The sequence below is a fragment of the Polyodon spathula genome, chromosome 7 (assembly GCF_017654505.1).
Source record: "Polyodon spathula isolate WHYD16114869_AA chromosome 7, ASM1765450v1, whole genome shotgun sequence".
Lineage (NCBI taxonomy): Eukaryota > Metazoa > Chordata > Actinopteri > Acipenseriformes > Polyodontidae > Polyodon > Polyodon spathula.
The window spans coordinates 55,341,788-55,357,217 of record NC_054540.1 but is presented as its reverse complement, the minus strand read 5'-3'; the positions used below and the strand labels follow the sequence as shown (position 1 = coordinate 55,357,217).

At 45.0% G+C, this 15,430-nt stretch overlaps 2 protein-coding genes across 4 annotated transcripts in view; one reads left to right on the top strand and one right to left on the bottom strand.

Annotated features, from left to right (window-relative positions):
* The first annotated feature begins 219 nt into the window (after nucleotides 1-219).
* Nucleotides 220-5,279, top strand: f9b (coagulation factor IXb). The gene is made up of 8 exons (XM_041253975.1): nucleotides 220-399; nucleotides 1,054-1,199; nucleotides 2,032-2,056; nucleotides 2,419-2,532; nucleotides 3,236-3,370; nucleotides 3,669-3,925; nucleotides 4,079-4,199; nucleotides 4,605-5,279. The coding sequence occupies exons 1-8, from the start codon at nucleotides 321-323 to the stop codon at nucleotides 5,150-5,152; spliced, it is 1,425 nt and encodes a 474-aa protein (XP_041109909.1). The 5' UTR covers nucleotides 220-320; the 3' UTR covers nucleotides 5,153-5,279.
* Nucleotides 5,280-7,649: 2,370 nt separating this feature from the next.
* LOC121318858 (proto-oncogene DBL-like) overlaps nucleotides 7,650-15,430 on the bottom strand; it is a 28,996-nt gene continuing 21,215 nt past the window's right edge. For 2 of the 3 annotated variants that reach the window (XM_041255984.1, XM_041255986.1), the window contains 10 exons: nucleotides 15,150-15,275; nucleotides 14,745-14,966; nucleotides 14,305-14,397; nucleotides 13,850-13,928; nucleotides 13,370-13,433; nucleotides 12,603-12,712; nucleotides 12,062-12,174; nucleotides 11,461-11,573; nucleotides 10,562-10,662; nucleotides 10,266-10,394 (listed from right to left, as the gene is read on the bottom strand). In XM_041255984.1, coding sequence (XP_041111918.1) covers nucleotides 10,354-10,394; nucleotides 10,562-10,662; nucleotides 11,461-11,573; nucleotides 12,062-12,174; nucleotides 12,603-12,712; nucleotides 13,370-13,433; nucleotides 13,850-13,928; nucleotides 14,305-14,397; nucleotides 14,745-14,966; nucleotides 15,150-15,275 — 1,062 coding nt within the window. In that variant the 3' untranslated portion in view covers nucleotides 10,266-10,353. Of the gene's footprint in view, nucleotides 10,395-10,561; nucleotides 10,663-11,460; nucleotides 11,574-12,061; nucleotides 12,175-12,602; nucleotides 12,713-13,369; nucleotides 13,434-13,849; nucleotides 13,929-14,304; nucleotides 14,398-14,744; nucleotides 14,967-15,149; nucleotides 15,276-15,430 lie in introns of all 3 variants that reach the window. The other variant, XM_041255985.1, reaches the window with a different exon arrangement.

Here is a 15,430-nt window from a genome sequence, read left to right as displayed (position 1 = left end):
CTCTGCTACATGCACATGGCATTACCCATGCTATTTCCATTGGGAATACATCAAATTTATCCATGCTACTTCCAGTGGGAATACATCAAACAAAACAGTAGAGCTTGATTAGTTTGTAATGTGTTCTTTTTGAAATAGGTACGCACCGCCCCCTCCTAATACACACACACACACACACACACACACACACACACACACACACACACACAAGCAACCTTTAGAACTCATGATGTCCTCAGAATGTAAACAGCACTGATGTACTTTGGAGCTGACTGTTGACCAGAGTTGACGCTTTCCACTGCTTTCCCATTTTGTCCAAAATGACTTTACAGGGAATCATGAAGACAAAAATATACGTGCTTCTTCTAATCTGTGTGCTAGTGGAGGAACACTGCGAAGGTAAGGGCAGACTGAACTTTTTAAAACATCAGCTTTTCTGTTCGTTTAGGCGGCTGACTGCTACTTGACGTGAGAGCTCAGGACAAACACGATGCCAATGACACAAGTCTGTTATAGCACCATGTTAATGGATATAAATATAACAGGGTGCATCAACTGTGTCAACCATGCCTATATATATATATATATATATATATATAGAGAGAGAGAGAGAGAGAGAGAGAGAGAGAGAGAGAGAGAGAGAGAAAGACGTTCTAAATTATGAACTGCATGCATAACAATATAACAATAAGTTAACACAAACAATAACTAGATAGGAAATGGAGGTCTTTGTGGGACATTAATATGCACTGATTTCATATATTTAATATTTAACCATTTATCGGTATCGTACAATTTAACTTTTACACAATAAATATAACCTCGCTATCTAAATTTGCTCTCTCTGTTTCCTCGCACTCTACACGTAAACCTCTGTGTCCCCCCGTCCCCCGTCCCCCCCCTCCTTCTGGTTTCTCTTCTCTAGTGGCTGACAAGAGTAACTGCAGGGTATTCAAAGTAATTCCAAGTTGACCAGCTTGACTCAGAATCCCAGCTCTTGCCTTGCTTGACGCTTCCTCTCAGTCTCCATCGTTCACCTCTCTCCCTCCACAGCGAAGGTGTTTGTCTCCCCCCAGTCCGCCAGCTCAGTTCTGCAGAGGCACAAACGCTACAACAAGGGTTTTATGGAGGAGATGCTGCCTGGTAACCTGGAGCGCGAGTGCCTGGAAGAGAAGTGCACCTTCGAGGAGGCGCGCGAGGTCTTGCGCTCTTGTTCCTCTTTTGTCACATGTTACGTGTCCCATCCTCACACACACACACACACACACACACACACACACACACACAACTGCAGGAAACCAGGGATTTCCAACACAAAACCCATCAACAATGTTTGAGCTCTCCAGTGATGTGAACGATCATGCATTTCACTCACTGCACATTCTCCAGTTTTCAGTTGGAAGCTAATTGTATTATTCGCTGATGGCTGGAAAGGAAAACCAAAGGGGGCACTTTTTATAGTATAGATGTTGGGAAGAAAAGATTGTGTTACAGAATGTCAATCAATTATTCATTCATTCATTCAATATTGTGGGATAATGCATTTCCTAGTGTACTGTAATCTCTTACATGTCCAGCACGTGGTAATCGTACAGTATACTGCATATAGCTGCATTGTACAGCTGTGGCCAAACGTTTCACATCATCCTATAGAATGAAACCTGCTGAATAGTGTTACATTAACATATTTAATTACATACCACTTTGTAGTCCCCCCCCCCCCCCCCAAAAAAAAATAGATATTTCGAAATCTAACCTGAAACAATGTACTGCTGCAAAACGGTACCCTTTGTTAAAGTAGAATTGCAGCTGCAGTTGTTTAAGCTGTATTCCAGGGTAATGGATGTAAGGGCTATGCACTACCCTTTGTGCACAGAAGTGGGTCACACCCATGCAGGCTCCCTCAGTTACCCAGCCAGTCGTTTGGTGGTATTGATGCCAGCAGCACTGATCCCCACAGTGTGCCCAGGCTTGGTACCTCCTGGGACAGACTCTCCAGTCAGCTGACTCTCTCATATTCATCTCTTTCAGATGGAGTTTTGGAACCCATATGTTGGTAAGGATACACTGTTTATCTATTACGCACAGGCACTTCTTGTAATAGCTGCCAGTCAAAATTTAGGAAAGAGGAATTTCAAAAACCAGTTGAATAGTATTTGTAAGCTCTGCCATGTGCCCTATATACAGTAAATATAGATTTGTATGAACTTCATCACCCAGGTAAACGCTCTGAGAAAGAAATATGACAAAATAAAATGCATATTAACTCTCCTATGTCTATTCTTGTGGCAGATTTTATATAGATAGATAGATAGATAGATAGATAGATAGATAGATAGATAGATAGATAGATAGATAGATATCACAGAACTAGGAGCTATTCCCATTAGTGAGTGTGTGTCTATCTGTCTGTTTCAGATGGTGATCAGTGTGTCAAGCAGCCCTGTCAAAATGGGGCCATCTGTAAGGATGGCATTGGCACTTATGCTTGCTGGTGTCTCCCTGGCTTTGACGGCAGGGACTGTGAGATAGGTGAGACTGATCATTTCAGTGCATGTATCGATACAGTAGACGTGCAGCTGGGCTGTATGGAAGCATCTGTTTACCTGCCCTACCCTGCACTTTACTGCCCTGCACTTCACTGCCCTGCCCTGCCCTGCCCTGCACAGTGAGATCTGGGTGGTCTTTTCACTCTCCCTGTCATTGTTTTTAATGTCAGTCTGTTCAACAGACAGACAGGTACGATTAACACTTTGTTTATGCCAGCTGGTTGTTTACTGTTAACAAGCAGCTGGACAAGTAACACTTGTTGTTCATGTCTGACAGTTAATCATATTTATTAGCATATTTATAACCTGTTCAAATATAGGTGTTATGCACTAATCAAACTTGCAAAATGTCATTAGAGCATCTGTAAAAAAACCTTTAAATAAACTTAAAGTCAGTGATGCAGTTGACTTGGAATAGATCGTCCCTAAGTGTTTAAGGCAGGGGTGTCCAAAGCTGGCCCTTCCAGTCCTGGTCTTTGTTCCAACCCTGTTCAAATCCCATCCAGACCCTGAAGTGGCTAATTATTTAATTGCACCTGTTAAACCTGGAGTGGAATGATGGCCCTCCTGGACCGGGATTAGACACCCCTGGATTGTGTTAGTATGTGTGGTGAGCGGACCCCTTAATATAAAGCGAGACCTCTCCGTTTCAGTTGAAACTGCCTTGTATTCTTCTCTCTCTGCAGAGATTGCCAGACGATGCAATCTGGAAAATGGCGGCTGCATGCACTTCTGCTCCCAAGCCTCCCCACAAAATGTGAAGTGCTCCTGTGCAGCGGGATACAAGCTGGGGGAGGACGGGAGGGCCTGTGAACCGGCAGGTATTACAATTCTCCCAGCCCCCAGTGTAGGGCAGATAACTACAATCCTCGCAAACTCAATGAAGGGCTTTTGAAGCGGCAGCTTGTGTAACATCAACAGGTCTGGCAATGGGTGTCATTGTGACCCTTTGAAGTGAGTGTGTATCTAACTTATCAATCAAAAAATTGCAATTCAGTTATATATAATGATCAATTTACTTAAGCAAAATCTGTTAACTAATCCAGCTAGTAGCCTGCTTCCTTTAAAGGGTGACTGATTTAAAGTCCTCTGTGCTTTGTCCCGTGTCTGTGTTCGCAGTGCCGTTCCCCTGTGGTGCATTGGGAGTCAAGGTGAGCAGTACGAGCAACAAATACATGCGTTACATCCCTGCTGTGGAGGAAGTGCAGAGCCCTGGCCTGAGCAATGACACTGAGTACAACACCACCGTCATCAAGACCCCCATCAACACCTCCACCCCCACCCCCACACCATACCCCATCATCCGGCCCCAGCAGAACGACAATATTCGCATTGTGGGAGGGAGTGCCTGCCAGCCTGGAGAGATACCTTGGCAGGTCAGTGCATGACAGCGTCACTGTGCGGGGTCTGTAGTTTGCTTTACAGCCTGTTGACTGCACATTGAGTACTGGCACCATTAAATAAAACGGCATTATTGCTAAAGACGAACACGGCTTCTGAAACTATTCCCTCCTCTCATCTCCCTGCAGGTCGTCATGATCAACACCGACACAAAAGAGTGGTACTGTGGGGGCTCCATCCTCAATGAGCGCTGGATCATCACGGCAGCCCACTGCTTCATTACAAGGGTTGAAACCACCATCGTCGCGGGTATGTTGTGCTCCTCACTGCCCAGCACAGAACACCCACTGCAGTCTGCTTCAGCTCTCTGCACACTGCACCAGTGGAGCTGCTCCGGTCTGTATGAACAGAGGGTGACGGTTTAGTGTAAGGGGGTAGTTCAGATGAAGGAGGTTCTACTGTAAAGTATTTCACCTTTCTCTTAGTGTGTCATAATGAGCACAGTCGTGATGAGTCTGTGCCCTGATCTAAAGATAGCCTTGAGTTTTCAGCAATAGAGGAGCCTGTTAGACAGCAATAGGCACTTCTTTTAATTGTAGATGCACGTTTTCTATTTATTTAGTTAGTAGTTTGTGTTTCCAGAGTATTTAACATAGCACTGTTTCTAATACCTTCTACCAGGTGTTATTATAACAGCACAGAACTGATTTTCAGGTGAGCACGATATGTACAAGAATGAGGGGACAGAGAGCTACCACAGCATTGCAGAGATCCTCCCGCACCCTTTATATGACAGCAAGAAGAGCCTCTACAACCACGACCTGGCACTGGTGCGGCTCAAGGAGCCCATCACCTTCAGCGAGCACGCGCTGCCCGTGTGCCTGGGGCCCCAGGACTTCATCCAAAAGGTGATGAGTGAGGAGGACAGCGGCGTGGTGAGCGGCTGGGGCAGGTTGGTGCAGGGAGGGCGGCCGGCCTCGGTGCTGCAGAAAGTGAGCGTGCCCTACGTGGAGCGCCGCTCCTGCAAAGAGTCCAGCAACAAAGACGTCTCCAAATTCATGTTCTGCGCCGGCTTCTACGAGGGGGGCCAGGACTCCTGCCAGGGGGACAGCGGGGGCCCCCACACCACCAAGTACAAAGGCATCTCGTTCCTGACTGGCATTGTGAGTTGGGGGGAGGGCTGTGCCTCTAAAGGCAAGTACGGCATTTACACCATGGTGGCGCGCTACTACAAATGGATCACAGATGAAATCAAAAAGTAAAGGGGCCTCAGGATGTACCTTTACCGCCATCTCCCAGCTATTGTCAATACATTGTTTGATGTCACTTTAAAAAAAAACATGTAATTACATTGTAACAAGTGCATCATTACAGATGGTTCCTGGCTTTACATGGCCTTGTGAGTAATATCATGTAATTTTAGCCATATGCTAGCATGTATTTTTGCATTTACTGCACCAGCTGAAACCCATGGTGGTTACCCAGGTGACTGTAATTAGAATAATAGAAAAAACTCTCAAGTGTCAGAACGAGGCTATTTTAAGGCTTAGTAGATTGAACACAGGCAGGTGCACAGGGATGCTATACAAGATGAATTAGTCACATGAAGCCACCCGATCTCAATCACATCAGCCCCAGGCTGTTTTATAAGCCTGGTTTTTAAATGCGTGCGCTCAGCCCTGCTGTAAGAATACAGCATGTGGGCAGCTCACTAAAGCTGTCTCCACTGTGATCGGCCTCCTTTCGTTTCCCGAACACTAAACACAGACAGGTAAGCTTCTCGTGGGCAGATTGAAGCAGCCAGGGGTTCAGGACATCTGTCTGGCTGCTCTCAGCTGCATTTGACCTTTGACTGGCCTTACCTGACACCCAGCTAGGCTGCAAATGTATATATGACTTAGTTGTATTAATAGAGCAAGTGTCTCAAGATATATATTATATATATATATATATATATATATATATATATATATATATATATATATATATATATATATATTAATATATATATATTATATATATTGAAATGCTTCACAGTCAGTCAGCATCTTGGAACATGTATTTCGTGGCTTGCTCTTGCTTACTTATTATAATTGGTTATGGAATAAAATACAGTGGAGTGAAGCAGACAGGCAGGCAGTGTGATGTTAGGGTTTCTCACATGCTTTCTCTTTATATAGACATTGTTAGTGAATATCACACTTGGCCAAGGCAGATTCCATCAGTGAGCTGCCAGTTTTCTTCCTGGAAGCTTTGGCTCCGTCCTCATCCAGCGCCTCATCATTCTCACTCTTGCTCCACGGCATCTTCACGTTCATCCTGGAGAAATAGCAACCCCCCCCTCCCTGGGATTACCGACTGGGGAACGGGGAATGTCATGTTCCCGTTAACCCCTCAAGGTACACAAGGAATTGAGCGGTTGTTCAAACACATACTTAAGATACATGTGAGAGTGACTCAGCTATCACAAGGAGATTGACAGTTTGGATGACCAGATCCAACCTGTCAGTACATTTAAAACCCGGTTGCGTGCACCTCATTGCAAAAATAATAAAGTCAGCATTATTTTATTTCTGGGACACACACAGTATAGCCCTTATATCATAAAGGGTTAAATTGATATTTTTTCACGTCAACTGAGCAACTGTCTAGAAAACGTCATTTCTGTCATTGGGTTATTTGAACTTTGTCTCTGTTCTATTGAGAAAGGATATGCTAACTCTCTTCTGAAGCAGTCCTGAAAAAAGCTTCCAGCGCGGCAAGGTATATGCGTTACGCAGAATTACGATACATATAGACAAAGCTGCTGTTTGCTTACCTGTTAACATAGCAGATAATGCAAGATGTTATCATGGAGCACACAATCATTGCGATACAGATCCCAAGAGTCTTAATGAGCTCGCCCATCGCTAAAAAACAGAGCCCACGAAAGAGTGACCAAGAGAGCTGCAGCTACAGCAATACAAATATTAGGCATTGTTGAAATCCAGATCCATTGCAAGCAGAACCAGTTCAGTTCATTCAGCTTGTCTACTTAGCAGTTAGTATATATTGTTCATTGTGTGGTTAGTTACACAGATAGAGTGTAATACCTTAATTATAAACCAATAAAAACAAAGTGAACAGTTCACACTGTAGTCTAGTCAATTAGCAATTAAGAAAGATTTCAACCGGACTAAATTCTTGACCTGTTCAGGCAATCAATGTGACCTAAAGCAGGCAGGAACCCAGCCCTCCAGAAGTGAAAGGCTACTTCATTATTACACTGAGTGCTCTACTTACCAGAAAGGAACGTCATTGTGGTAGGTTACAGTGCGGCCCCGTGATGAGATTCTCCCTGCAGAAGACATGATTGGGATAAGAGGATCTATACACAAAAACATGCACTAACACAGCACACTTACCTGAGCAGGACAGTCTGCTTGGAATCTTCACAGCCCATTTCACCTGGCAACACACCCATTGTGATGTCATAGCTGCTTCATTAAGCACGACCTATTTGTGAAGTTTACTATTGGTTTTTGCGACTTTTCTTTCTTCTCAATGTCACGCTTGCTTACTAGAGAGGATGATCGCATTCTAAACCTTGCATAACACAGAAGATTAGAAATTGATCAATTACTGGCCACCACCTTCTGGATGTCAAGATTTTGCTGTGAATCTTATAAAGCAGGCATATACTGCATGTAAAATAAAGAAACGAGAACAATATTATTATTATCGTCATTATTATTGTTGTATTCTTGTTTTATAATAATATAATAATAATAATAATAATAATAATAATAATAATAATAATAATAATAATAATAATAATAATAAAGTCCCCACTCCTGGCATTAGTACACAAACGCACAAATACCATTTATTTATTGCAAAATCTTTATTCTTTCCTTATGTATAGTAGCAGAGCTGTACAAAAATTAAAATGCACGTATATAACAAAAATAGCCTTAAATCGATTCTTTCACTCTTAGCTTGCTGCCATGCATTTGGGGTTTTTTTTGGGATGGGGAGATGGGGGGTGGGAATGAATCAAGATCAACAAGCACACAGGCCCCCTCACAATGGGCATCATTTAGTTTTTTAAGGATTGCTCCAGTGCAAAATGGTATTAACCTTGTAAAGTTCATTTTAATGCTCCAGACGACACCGCTCTGTATCTGTTGGTTCCGCCTGCATTTGGGGGGGATTCATTGCCACCCTTTTTATTTCACTGAACACAACAACAAATGCACAGAGAATAAATCCACAATCAGAGCTGTCAAACTGGTTTTAAGGTGCCGGTAAGATCCACTGCTGCTCCGATCATTCAAGTTGACCCCTGAGTTTAAGATGCATTAGTTGCACTGCAATTCCACACACTGGGATAAGTATACTGGAATCTGTGTGATCAAAGCCACCAAAACAGATATAAAAGGAGGTATGGAGCTGTTTTTGCTGTATTCCGGAGCGTCTATGGAAGGAACACCAAACATAAACTGAAAGACTGAATGAATGCCAAGACCCATTGCATCCACGTTTTACTTTGAAAAAAATAAAATAAAATCACTGCCCATTTAAGGTGTTACTTTTGACCTTTGCAATCCTATAGCTTCCTGGTGGCAATGGGGGACCAATGAAATGTATCAGAAACATATGAATACACACAGGAGCCTGCGGGGAAAACAGAGAACAATGACACATGCATGAGTATTATAATTACAACAGCTTGCAGGATCTGCTCTTCTTTATGTGTTAATCCTTAAAGTGCCTTCAAACTTTGCAAGATTGAGGTCTGCGGAAGTAAGCATGGATTCAGTGCTTCTTATTCTTTGCAATATTGCCAAGAAAATATTACACCCAGCTTCGTTATAAAAGAGTGTTTTCATGGCACATCACATTTTTGGCATGTAAACTCGAACACTGTACAGGTTTGAAGTAAAAGCCTCCCTACTCCTTAACTTACTTGTTTAGAAAATACAGTATTTCTTTGTTGCTTCAAAGTGAAAAGGATTCTAGTAATGCACCATAAGCAAGAACCTTGCCAGTGTGGGAAGGTCTCTCAGCTGGTACCTAATCTGTATTATCGATTGAACACGTCCCTTGGTGTCCTTTTAACACATAAATAACACATTCAGCTAAGCCAGGGGTGTGTGTAACCCTGCTGATCTCGGATAAACCAACCTTCATCGTCATTCACAAAAGAAAAGAAAACAGTTGCAAAGTATTTTTTTCTTCTTCACAATAAGTGTGGAGAATTTAAATTTAAATGCCACAGAGACTTCATTTTTATTAGGAAGATCAGTTCCTAATAAATCCACTCTTCGTATGAAAAGCTTTACTGAGCTGTCATGTTAACTTGTTTTTTCTCTTGTGTGTGTGAAAACAGTTTTTCTTTAGCTCTGTTTAATAACCCAAAGGCAAACTAAAACTCTCTTCCCAAATATCCCAGAGGTCATGCAAGGTCCCAGCCTGCTGTGACATCCTCTGTGTTGTCCGGAGCCCCAGTGACCCCACTTGACCTCCAGAGTGCACTGCACCAAGCAGTCCAGGAGAGGGCGCTCCCCCTGTATGCTGCCTGTGCAAAATGGGTAAAACAACAACAACAAACAGGGCCCCAATTCATTCCTGCTGTGCTATTTCCATTTTATTTTAGTCCTCCGACCCATTGGAGACAGTGGTATGATTTCTGTTCAAACACTTGATCTCTCTCTGACAGGTTCACTGGATTAAAAATGGGCTTCTCTTTGGAATAGTTATTCTTTTTCAATACATCGAATTACTGCTTCCGGTAGACAGACAATGCTGATGGTGGGTGTGTGCACTGGCTTCTCACAATTCAGTGAGGTGGAAAGTTATCTCTGAAGGTTCCTGGGACAGATACAGTACCATGCTGTGCAGGACAGAGCTCTCTCTCTCTCTCTCACCCTAGTCAGGGATAGTTTAATTCTGCGTCTCCATTAGACATGCGATCTTCCCATGAATCTGCTGATGTCACCATTTCCATCTGACTGTTTTAAATGCATGCTGCACTCAGATTGAACCAAGACAGTCCAGAAGCTGTGCTGGGAATGCTTGTGAGCTTTCACTGTGAAATCCCATTTGCAGATTGGACACAAATGAATTCTCTATTCTGTGCAAAGGTGGTCACATTGAAATGCAAGAAAAGTGAGCCCGTAAAAGTAAATTTCCAGCATGAATGGAAACTCCCGCAGCTGTAATGTCAGAATGGTTAGGGTATCTCTTTTGCGATTGGTCAGATGGAAACTGAACTGTCTGTGGTTGAAGCAGTTCATTGGCCAGCGATTGCCTGTTTATTTCCTGCTGAACAATCACGCGTCATATGAAAGCCCTCCTCAAGAAGAATCAATCAAACGAGTTCCAATTAAAAACAGGACCAACCCAACAGCTCACATTGTCCACCTCAGTTTGACTCTTTGAGATCTTGACTGCACGGAGGCAGTTGCCGGCTCTTGCTTTCTTACGGAGAGCTCAGTTTTCTTGTTTTTAGATTCCCAGGATCTGGAAAACAAAATACATGTTTTTAATAATAATAATAATAATAATAATAATAATAATAATAATAATAATCTGTGCTCGAGTCAAGGACGAGCGAGGGTATCGCGTGTGTGAGTGTTAATGGTGGTGTTGGTGTGGGTGTTGGCGCGGGTGCTGGCGTGGGTGCTCACCCGCCAGTCTGCCCGAGTGTGCCCTGCTCTCTCTGAGCACTAGCTGCAGGCTGCTGACGGGGATCCAGCCCTCCTTCTTGCGGTTCAGATTCTTCACCAGCCTGTGGAGCACAGAGGGGCCACAACAGAGCAGAGAGAGAGAGAGAGAGAGAGAGAGAGAGAGAGAGAGAGAGAGAGAGAGAGAGAGAGAGAGATACTCAGTGCTAAGTCTTATGAGAGGTAGTCTCGTGATCACATCTGCCTCACCCACTCATGTAGGAGAGAGAGAGAGAGAGAGAGAGATGTCTTACTAGTGTAGGACGGTCATGGAGGGTAGTCTCCATCAGATCAGTGTTCGGTGTTGTAGAGTCCCAGGGGAGGGGGGCGGGGTGGGGGGGGGGGGGGGGGGGAGGGGGGGGGGGGGGACTTGGACGGGGGGGGGGGGGGGGGGGGGGGGGGGGGTGCCTGGCTTTCAACCAGTTGCTCTCCATCTCTCTATATACCATGGAGAATAATTTATTTTCAAACCAACCTTCTAACTCTTTGATGTGAGATATTATTAAATAGCAAAAAAAAACCACATCACCAGTGATCTGTTGTGAATTTCAAATCACACAAACACAGCCAGGGAGCTGATATTACTGTCTTCTGGAATGGCTTTTAGTTTCAGCAGCCAGAGGTAACGTTCACAGCGGCCAATCCCAGGTGGAATATACAACGTAATACATACAGAAGTCTTATTTATAACAAATGTAAAGTAACCCACTCATTTTTTTTTTTTTTTTGCGTCACAGCTGGGTTCTGGTGCCACGGGCACTGCTCCAATGGCCCGGGTTCTGGTGCCATGGGCACTGCTTCAATGGCCCGGGTTCTGGTGCCATGGGCACTGCTCCAATGGCCCTGGTTCTGCTCAGACTCACCACTGCCCTTCCCTGTCCTCCTGAAGGAGCTCGATCACATCTCCACTCTTTATTACCAGGTCATCAGGCCTGCACTTCCTACAGTCTGCTAGAGCCTTGTACCTGCCAGGGGACTGAGAGACACAGACAGCACAGGCTTAGGGGGGAGTGGGACGACTGTCGGGGAGAAAACCCCACACTGAAGGGATTATTCTTTGTAACACACTCAGGAGGATGGGTTAGGATGTAACACAAAACAGACCGAAGTATGTTTCTAAAGAGGTGATTTATACAGTTCTGAAGGGTATCTGAATGCTTTAAATGGAGGCAGGCCTGTGCCAGCACTCTACATTGGATAGGTGAGCCCAAAGTGTAAGGAAACTAAATAACTAAATGTCGTCAGCATTTTTAGCTTTCTTAAAAAAGCAGTTTGTAATAGAAGTTCCTAAAGCACTTTTCACTGCATCTAGAGGACTACTGACTGAGTCAGAGAGTTGTGCAGGGATGCTAGTCATGTGACAGCTTGCCTGTTATACAAGTTCAGGTTCAGCTAACAGCCCTGCTGGAAAGAAGCCTGTCTGGGATAGAGCAGGTCAGGTGATGGTTCCCCAGCTGTACTCACCAGCGGGGCCCCGTCCTCCTCCTCAGTGTCCGAGGGGTTGGAGAGGTCACTGGTGCCGCTCCAGTCCTCCAGACCCTCGCAGATATCCACCGAGTGAGAGGCTCCGGGCCAGCCTGGCAGAAACACACACAGGCAGGGGGGTGAGCCAAGCACACTTACAGAGAGCGAACGAGAGGGAACGATCGAGGAGGGCTGCTGCTGCCGTTACTAAATTCATTACGAGGGATCTGTGATAAAGAACGTCTGTACCAAGTTTTATCCTAGTTCCATTAGCAGTTCTCAAAATATAAAAACAAAAACATCCATAACTTCAGACATCCAACCAAAACTGCAAACTAAAAGAAACAGTCAAGCAGACACAGGTTTCAGCTAGCTGAGCTCCTGGCAATGCTGAAGCGTTTGCCTGCTTGATAGATGAATGGAAAACTATGAAAAAGGCATTTATCCTCCATAGCATTTCCCTATTGTCAGGGATATAAAAAACAAGTTAGAGAACAACCCCCCCTGGTGGCTGCACGGCCGCGGTGAATTTCAAACATACTCTTGCGATTCTGCTGGTTCTGTGGCGAGAAGACAAGCGTGTCCAGCATGACCGGGCTGGTCCGGCCCGACTCGTTCTCCTCTGAGCTGAACGACGCCCTCTGCAGCTTACTGAAAGGAACGACACAGACACTCACTCACAGCTCAGCAATCAGATTTCAGTGTGTCTCATGGTAAGGGGGTGCAATGACTGGCAGAAGGCAAACAGCAGCAGCCAGTTATTTTTTAGCAGCACCCTACACACTGTACAGCCATGACCAGGTGCAGGTGTTGTACTTATTTTGTTTGTGGGTCACTTGTGCTGCTGGCGATTTCTGTGACGCACACACAGAAACACGCGCGCTGTGGGGATGGTGTAATCTAGCCTGGAAAAGCACCCCACACTGACGGCTTTCGACGTCTTAATCTCCCTGTAGGACAATCAACAAGTTATAGTACAATTGTTGCTTTGGTTTGGTTTATCTATTTAGGATGACAAGCACAGCCATTTTACAATTCGAAGATAATTGCGTGGGCTTTTAATGCTGTGTACAGACAGTGCAAGATTATATGGAGAATAAGCTGATGTTTAAACTTTATATTTATATAAAGACCTGGAGGTTCCTTGCTAGGCTGTCAAGACGCTGCACTTACTGTATTCATCCTGTACATGACAGTGTGGGTATTAGCAATGCACTATTTAGTGTCTTTCCCATTTTTGGAAACTATAAATAACTGAGCTTTATAAACAGCCTGATATAATTTCATTCGATGTGCTGTGAGGCTTACCTGTCACACAGCAGTGGGGAGAGCTGCATCAGGTCTGTGGCTGGACTGGGAAGGAGGGTGTCCTCTGTGAAGGAGAGACAAGAGCACAGGTTGAAAGGCAGGCTCCACCTTGCACTGCATGCTGTACACACATGCACAGACTCGCTGCTCTCTGCAGAGTGGCACCGTTTTGTATTTTTATCCACAGGGGTATCAGCATTGATCATAGCAGACGCCCCGAATAACACAAGCTTACTGTCTGTCAATTTTCCTCTGCACAGGGTATTTTCCTGTAACCAGGAGCATGGAGCCGGGATTGCTTGTCCATGCACCCACACTCAGTATACTGGACATGCAAATATGCATTACCATAATTATAGGAAAACGAGCATGCACTCAAACAAACGTAGCATTCATGCAAACAAGCGAAATCAAAACAAACACAAATACATAACACACACGCACGCACACGCACACACAGGTAATAAATGCTGAAGTGACCTCGTAGATGTTTCTTCTGATTGGTTAGCACTTTTCGAATCTCACTGAGCCAGGCCAGCTTCACTTCCACAGAGGGAGCCTGAGAGTAACAATGTAAAAACAGATCAACCACCACCTTAACTGGAGCACACCCCTCCCTGCTCTGATACCAGGGAACACCATATCTGGCTCCAGCTGCAGCTGCAGCTTTAGACTCCTGCACTAAGCTGACCTCTCTTCTCTAATATCTAGACTTGGCTTGTTAACCTACTTGTGACTACTGACTCCTCCTAATCTATCAACAGTCACATTTTGTTTTGCATGTGGTGTTACAGTCTATACCAAACCACTAGCTATACCTTTGTTTTCCTTAAAGTCCAGTCCTGTATAGAGAGTCATGGTACAGGAGTAACTTCACTGTCAATCACAGTCACCGATTGTGAGCAAGATCTATTAAACAAGCAGCACGCCCCTACCTGCACCATATACACCTCCTCCCGGCCGCTGTACCAGATCTCAAATTTCTTGATGTCCCCCTTCACGTTTTCGGTGATCCCCACAGCACTCATCTAGGACAGCACACCATAAAAACTCCATTTAGTTTGGCATGGTTAAATATCTGATACAGAAGGACATCTGGAAGCTTTAAAACACTGGTCCCAGGTCCTTACAAACAGCAGTTGAATATCTGATTGCTATGTTATTTTATTAGATGAAATGTGGCTATTATTTAAACATTGCCTATAGGTACAGAAGCAGCTGTTGCTGTAAAGCATGCTGAGGTGCAGCTGTGTTTGTACTCTTTCCCTTGGTCACTGCCTCCCTCCCTCAGGCTGGCAGCTCTGCACTTGCAGCAGTGTGGGGAGGCTCTGAGGCTGGTTGCTGTGCATTCACAGCAGTGTGGGCAGGCTCTCACCTTGAGGCAGTGTTTGAAGCTGTAAGAGGGCGTCTTGTCGTGGCCCTCCCCATGCTCCTCCCTCCTCTTACAGAAGAGCAGCGCGCGCTCGTGCAGGAACAGGTGCCTCTGCATGGGCTTGAAGCGGGCCAGCTCTTTCATCTTAGTGGGTCCCTTCTTGTGACTGATCCACACGCTGAAGGAGCCCTGCATCAGCACCCGGCCCAGGTCACTCAGCTCCCCCTGCCAATACAATACAGAATGCCTGTCAATATAATACACAGTGCCTGTCAATACAATACACAGTGCCTGTCACTACATTGCACAAGGCTTGTATATACACAACACAATGCACTGCTAAACACATAACACACTCCTGACAGTATCACAGGAGCCCACACAGCCCCCTCCTGACAGTGCACACACCTCGTATCCAGTGATGGCGATCTGGTGCATGGAGTCATTGACGGACTTGAGCAGGTCCAGCATGGCTGTGAGCGCCCCCTCCAGCTCCTTAGAGCCCTTGCAGTTGGTGCTGTATTTTAGCAGCTCCTAACAGGGGAGAATGAAGAGGAGAGAGGGGAGAGGGGAAAGTGGGAAGAGGGGAGAGGGGAGAGGGGAGAGGGAAGGGTGGTCAGGAGGAGCCATGGAACAACTGAACTAAGGTGTTCAGTTGTCCTATGTGAAACAACTGACTCACAAAGCTT